The sequence below is a fragment of the Gossypium raimondii genome, chromosome 1 (assembly GCF_025698545.1).
Source record: "Gossypium raimondii isolate GPD5lz chromosome 1, ASM2569854v1, whole genome shotgun sequence".
Taxonomy (NCBI): Eukaryota; Viridiplantae; Streptophyta; class Magnoliopsida; order Malvales; family Malvaceae; genus Gossypium; species Gossypium raimondii.
In genome coordinates this window covers 9,582,928-9,590,086 of record NC_068565.1, presented here as the reverse complement: position 1 = coordinate 9,590,086, position 7,159 = coordinate 9,582,928, and the positions used below count along the sequence as shown (strand labels likewise).

At 31.3% G+C, this 7,159-nt stretch overlaps 1 protein-coding gene across 1 annotated transcript; it reads right to left on the bottom strand.

Annotated features, from left to right (window-relative positions):
• Nucleotides 1–2,633: 2,633 nt before the first annotated feature.
• Nucleotides 2,634–3,308, bottom strand: LOC105780998 (stigma-specific STIG1-like protein 1). The gene has a single exon (XM_012605562.2). The coding sequence runs from the start codon at nt 3,183–3,185 to the stop codon at nt 2,721–2,723; it is 465 nt and encodes a 154-aa protein (XP_012461016.1). The 5' UTR covers nt 3,186–3,308; the 3' UTR covers nt 2,634–2,720.
• Between the last annotated feature and the right edge of the window lie 3,851 nt (nt 3,309–7,159).

Here is a 7,159-nt window from a genome sequence, read left to right as displayed (position 1 = left end):
CTTTTGGGAACAACTATCAACAGAACGGATGGGTCTTTGGAAATGATTATTCGACAGATTTTATGGTATCCAGCCGTTTTTGAATTGACTGGGGTAGGTATAATTGATTTCTTTTATTTTCATTTAATGCTTTTTTGTTTTCCATTAAGAGTGAGTTTGGATGGGCGATTAGGTGCGGTGCGGTGCGGTGCGTTTAGCTTACTTTTTGTCTCACGCTACAATATCTAATCTCACCGCCACCGCTGTTTTTACACTAATCATAGGTAAACGTACTGTCCATCCAAACTCACCCTAAGTCAATAAGCAACTAGCTAGTTAGGAGGTTTTCACTTCTATTTAGTGAGGCCCGATTTTGCTGTTTCAATTTTTGATGTATTTAGTTTTGGGCCTATTTATTTAGGCCTTTAGTTTGTTTTATTCTATCTTTAATAAAATACCCAGTCATTTTATTCAAAAAAAAAAATCCAAACTCATAATCTAAAATATTTATTTCCAAAACCAAATATCCCAAACCCAAACTAAAATAAACTCATTATATCCCCAAATATCAACTCCAAAATAAATAAATAAAAATTTAATACCCAAATATAATTTGTAAAAATTAAAAACCAAATCTAAAATTGAATTTAATAAAATTAATTTTTAATATATAAAATTCTTAATAATTTTTAATATAGAAAGGTACTTAATTTTTGTTGGGTTTTTGAGAAAATGGATTAATTTAATTATGAGTTGCATCTCAACTACCTTCACCACGATTCTTCTGAATGGGTCTTAACTCCAAAGTTTTCGATCTTCTCGAGCAATTAGACAAGGGGCTCCTCTTTTGTCACATGCTTTCATTATGTGTACGGAATTTCTAAATTTGTAAATTCTCCAAGCATTAGAGCAAAGAATGTGGAAACCGATTCGTGTTTCAAGAAGTGGTCCTTGGTTCTCTCACTTAATGTTTGTAGATGATGTTATACTTTTTGCCAAAACAAACTCCAAAACGATGGAAGCCATTGGAAAGACTCTTCAAAACTGCATGAGGGTATCACATCAATGCATTAGGATTGATTGCAAACTTTTTGGGGATTAGAGAGACCTGAGATCTTGAGAAATATTCGGGGTTCCCTATACACTCTAGGAGGGTGACTCGAGGAGATTACGATTTCATAATTGAGAAAGGTAGGAGTAAGCTAAGAGCCTAGAAAGCGAATCTTCTCTCCCCTATCGAGAGACTTATTCTTATTCAATCTACGATGGCTACCATCCCAAACTATTTCATGCAATTCCAAATGCTTCCACATTGTGTACTAACCAACTTGACCGCATGAACAGGCCTTATTCTGTTCAAGAAACCTAAATGTGGAGGGTCTTTTTGCTCTCTATTCTAATACTCAAGAAGAGATCAACCATTTGTTTCAAGAATGCCCTGCCACAAAACGCCTCTGAGAGAACTTTGCAACTACAGTTACTCCCCTTCTACCTCTCTTAGATGGTAAGATTTGATCTCCTTGAATCTTTCATCTAAGTTGTGGATTACCATCTTTGCCATTGCTTTATGAGAAATTTTTCTGGTTAGGAATGCCTGTGCTTTTGGAAACTTCTGTCCTATAAGGAATTTTCTAGTCAGAGTCCTTTCAGCAACAGAGGAATTTTTGGCCATTTCCTCTTTGGTTAAAAAAGTTCACCTTCCATCTTTTACTCCAGTGTCCTGGAAACCACACCTATGAATTAGTATAAACTCAATACGAATGGATCATCCTTAAGCAACCGAGGAAAAGCGAGGGTGGGAGTCCTAATTCGTGACCACAGCGAGAATTGGATTATTGGAGCTTATTTACATATCCTAAGATCAACTAGTGTGGAAGCTGAACTCTGGGTCCTCAGGAATGAACTTTAGTTGGCTATTAGCCTAAATCTCGATAACCTTGAGGTCGAAGTTGATGCTATCACCATCATTCACTTAATGAAAATTAAATTAACTTCTAATATTTTATCATCACCTTTGATTGATGAGTGCAGGATGCTCCTCCACTCTTTGAATATTGGCACCTTAAGCTTATATTTTGAGAAGGGAGCAATTGCACGAACTCATTAGCTCAGTTAGGGAGCATTGTTCAATCCACCTTGCCCTTGGGTGATTTAAATTTCCAGAATTTGCTTTGTATTTGCAACTTTCCTCCTAGTTGTTAAACCCCTAATAATAGCATAGGTGTGTTATATATCCGACAACTTTTTAAATTAGTGTGTAATGAAATCTAGTTCCTTTTCCCAAAAAAATAAAAAATAAAAAATTCTTTGTTGCTGATGAGAAAAAATAGCCTTGAAATGTTTAATGTAGTTTTGCTAAAAATCCAATCTAATATCACTTATTGAACTGAAAAGAAAAACCTGGGATTTTCAATCCTTATAATTTGATGGAGATAATGATATTTAGCATAATCGTATATTAAAAACATAATCTTTTGTTTTATAAAACAATGATACAAGTATACAATGAAATACCCTCCCTTTCTCCCTAACACAAAAATGTATAAAGGTATATAACAACATGAAGTATTCATAAAATTTTTGCTTAAACTTTTTTTTTTTCCGTATACCATTACATTTTGATAAGATTAGTAATTAATTTCATATCATATATATTATAATAGTTAAGAACCACTTTAAATGTGGCTTCTTTTTTATTGTGTATATGAATAAATCCCAACCCTCACAAAGAAGTCTTAAAATCATGCATAGTTACACATGCCATAAACGCAATACTCGCCGCGGTTACACCGGTGGTTACAAGCTCCGCAATGTCTTTTGTCGAAAGCAATGTTGACGCACTCTCCCCGGCAGCAAACCTGGGTGAACTTGCACTTCCTCTTGCATGCACCGCAGTTGTGGTTGTCCGTCGCCAAAAAGACACATTTGTTGTTGCAGCAAGTGGAGGTGGCGCCTTCTAGGACGTAACAAACCTCTTCATCTTTGTGGCAATGGTCGGCAGCTCTAGGGTTTCTATATCCTTGCTGGAGGAAACGACTTACCCTTTTGGGACTCCCCATTGGTAGTACGGGTGGTCCAGCGTCTCTGAAAGTCGTTAATGGAATCAGAGAGTTATCTTCGGCAACGGCACCGATGGTTTTCATCGCTAAAGCAATTGTTACAGCATAGGTTAGAGCTATAGTGACGAAAATTTTGGCAGCTTCCATCTTGTTTTTTCTTTTTGTGTGTGTGTGTTTGGGTCTTGGGTTCTTTAAGAGAGTTTTTTGATGGGTTCTCCTCCTCGTTTTTGTGAAGGAAATAGGACAAGTTTGGAGATATTTGGTGAAGGGAAATGGGAGGGATTTGGGGTTTATAAAGGAAATAAAGGGAGGGGTTGACCAAAGAAACGGGAAAAATAGGTAAGGTGCATGGGAGGCGAGGCTCTTTGGGATTCGAAGCAAAGAGTATGGTCGAATTCTAAAGCTTAATTAATTGACTAATCAACTTTTAAGAAATGAAATACATTAGAAAATGTAGGTTTTATACTTGGTAAGCTAATCAAATTATTGTTGCATTCATCCCAAGTTAGACGTTTGTTGAAGTTAATTATATTAGCACTTATAGTACCTTTTTCTTAAATTATTAATTAATTAGGGCATAGGGAGGCGCTTAGGGGCTAAGTTATATAATTATTTTAAGATTAAAATTCAATTATAAATTTTTGGGACTAAAATATAATTTTAGTACAATATTAATTTATAATTTTATATTCTTTTAAAAATATTCTATTGCAAGCTAAAGCTGCTTCTTACCCTCGGTGCCGCCCCTAGAGGCAGCAAGTCTGGACCTGGCATTGAAAATTTTAGATATTTTTATATTTTAAAAATAGTAAAAAAAATTATTGATACAAAAACATGTAATTTGGTCACTTTTTCTTTTGATTTTGGTGATTCCACTAGGCATGACCCCTCATTCTAAACTGCATCATTAATTATTATCATAAATTTTTATTTTAGTCAATTATTTAAAAAATTGTTACAATTTGAACATTGAACTATTTAAAAATTTTAATTTAAGTTATTGGGCTATTAAAATCAATATTATATGACTTTCTTTGTTTGCTCTGCCTGCACCAATCGAAAGTTCTCTTTCATTTTCTTTTTTATAGTTTAGTTTTTTTTCATGAAATAGCTTTTGATGTCACAAATTTACGAAATCAAATTTCAAATAGCTTTTTTCTTCGATCTTTAGCTCTAGCTATTAGATTAACTTGGATCTAAGATATATTCTTCTATTCATTGATGGGTACTAATCCACTGCACCGGTCATTGAATCATCACTTGGAGCTCGCTGATGAATTTTTTTTTAAAACTTAACAGCCCAATGACTTAAACAAAAAATTTTGAATAGTTCAATGACCAAAATGAAAACTTACCAATAATTTAGTGACTAATGGTGTAGTTTACCCTATATTATACTCTATTGACAAATAACTAAAATATTCTTTTATGTACAAAGTAATTTATATTATTACGATGATATTTTTGTCCTTTTACATTTTATAAATCAATAAAAATTCAATTATGGTAAAATTTGAACCCATGACACAATAAATTTTAAAATTTACTTTATAATCTAAACCAAAACATCATTTAAATTTTATATAAACTTTTAATAAATATATTTATTACATATTTTATTCACACATGGGTATGTGATAATATAATTTTTAAGCTTAAAAAATTATATTGGTAATTAATATTTAGACACAACAACCTATCAAATTCATTTACATCTATATATATTTTAATTTTCAATATTTAAAACTTTTGATCTAATAAAATTACCCGTAAACTAAGATAAAAATACAAGTAAAGACATTTATATCTCTTTCTTTCACTTTCGTTTTCAAAGTATCGTTTTTGGAAATATGCAAAGAACCTTAATATATGGTATTTCAATATTGCCTCAATGCATATATTTATGTTTTTTTAGCTCTAAGTATAACTTAAGAAATTTTTTGGGGAGGTGATTCAAGCTTATTGTCTATAATTAAATAATTGTTTTGTTGTAACACTAAGCTTGAAGCATGTGCTAGAGGTACAATCACATGGAATGTGAAAAGTCAAAGCCCCCAACCTTTTTGAACCATCAATGAAGTGAAAAGATTCAACTAAAAGGTGCTCCTAATATGAAATTTTGCCTTGCCGTTTGGCCAAGCAAAGTTGGAGCATTCCCATTTAAGAATTTTAAGCCACAAAAAGGACTCTAGACAGCTAGCTGTTACTTGAAAGTGTTGATTAGAGAAACCAATACTTGAACTCAAAGCTTAATGTTGATCTTATGAACATAAATGTAAGTTAGCTAGCAATGAATCATATTTGGTGTACATATATTTTTTATTTGATATTTTCGACACCAAATACCCAAATTTAAAGTGTAATTAAATAAAATCTTTAAATTAAAAATAAAATTATTTAAATATTATTATTTTTTACTTACAAAATTTAAATCCAAGAGAGGTGGATCGAAGTCGTTAATCATTCCATTCCACCTATCAACGCGCGTGGATGTGTTAATTGTGTAGCAAGTAAAAAAAATTGCTATTATAAGAATATAAAACAAGAGAGTGCCAAGTGCCACGATAGTGAAAACAATTGAGAAATGCTTTTTTTTTTCTCTTTTTAAATACAAGAATAGGATAATATTTGAATAACAAACACGATTAGCGCGATTCGAATCCATATCACACTTGAGGGGATAAATACCTTAACCATCAGGTTATCATATGGGGTTCAAATAATAATTTAAATAATCATTGAACAGTTAAATTAAATAATAATTCAAATTATCATTAAAATTTTCAAATATTTATTTTCATCCAATTTAACTCTAAATATGATCTAACTGAGTCTCGACTTAATGAGAATTGGTGATGACATTTAATCAATTTTCATTGGATTAATGACCCAAATAGCTGAAAATGAATATACGGAAGCTTAATTAATTATAATAAAACAGATTTAGATGATTGTTTAATTAAGTTTTATTTTATATAATCCATGTATTAATTATGAAGGAAGCTTAGATGAAAAAAATTCCTCATAAAAATAAAATCTAAAATAGCACTCGATCGAAGTTTTAATCGAAAACTATCAATTAATTAAATCCTCGAAATTATTTTTTTCCACTAAAGCTCCTAACGTCTCATTTAAGTGATGACATGGTAGTTAACATGATGGATGATGTGGCAAATTCATTACGTGGAAGTTGGCGTAGCAGCTAATGTGGCAACTAAAGTTGAAAATTGATGGCATTGTAGTTGACGTGGCAATTGATATGGACACTTGATGTAACGATTTGGTTTCCAATAGTATTAGAAAATACGGTTTCAAGACCCCATTTCCATAAATCGAGCCCGAAATATTTAATAAAAATATTTACAAAATTATTAGATAATTAAATTTAATTTCGGATAAGTGATTTAGCCGAAATTGTATTTAATTAGGACCCAGAGACTAAATTGTAAAGTCTAATAGCTAGAGGTTTTTAATTAGAAATTGGATTGAGGACTTAAATTAAAATTAACCAAAGGCCCAAAATAGCAATTAGACCCTATGTAATTGAGATTAGTGGACGATATAATATCATTATGCTTAATGGGTAAAATTTAATAAAATTAAAAGTAAAATCGGTGGAAAGAGAGAGAATTTTGATATCTTTCAACCGAACCAAAGATAAAAGCAAGAAGAAGATGCCATTGAAAGGGTTTTCAAAGCTTTTAATTGATAATTGGTTAGTGCAATTTAGTCTTTTTCTTGTAATTTTTATGTTTTTAAGATCATGGGAGCTTAATCTAGCTAACCCATGTATCAAATTGTAAAATTGTTAGAGTTTTAAAAGATGTCGTTGAGAATTAAAAGTATTAGGTGTTAAATTGATAGGTTTTAAGCTTAGATATGAAAAAGGCCTAAATTGTAAAGCTTAATTAATAGCTTCGTACATTAGGGACTAAACTAAATAAATTGTAAAATTGGATTAGAAATAAAAAATAAAAGATCCCTAATGAACAATAGTGAAATCGGATTCTAATTTGGAGTTTTAAATTGAAAGTTATGTTAGTCCCGATTTTAGAGACTAAATTGAATAAAATACAAAATTTGTATAAAATGACAATTGATTGTGAATTTGGTTGAATATT

What these genes read in the sequence shown, in the direction of transcription:
- LOC105780998 (XM_012605562.2), bottom strand. Translation starts at nt 3,185, where the DNA reads ATGGAAGCTGCCAAAATTTTCGTCACTATAGCTCTAACCTATGCTGTA.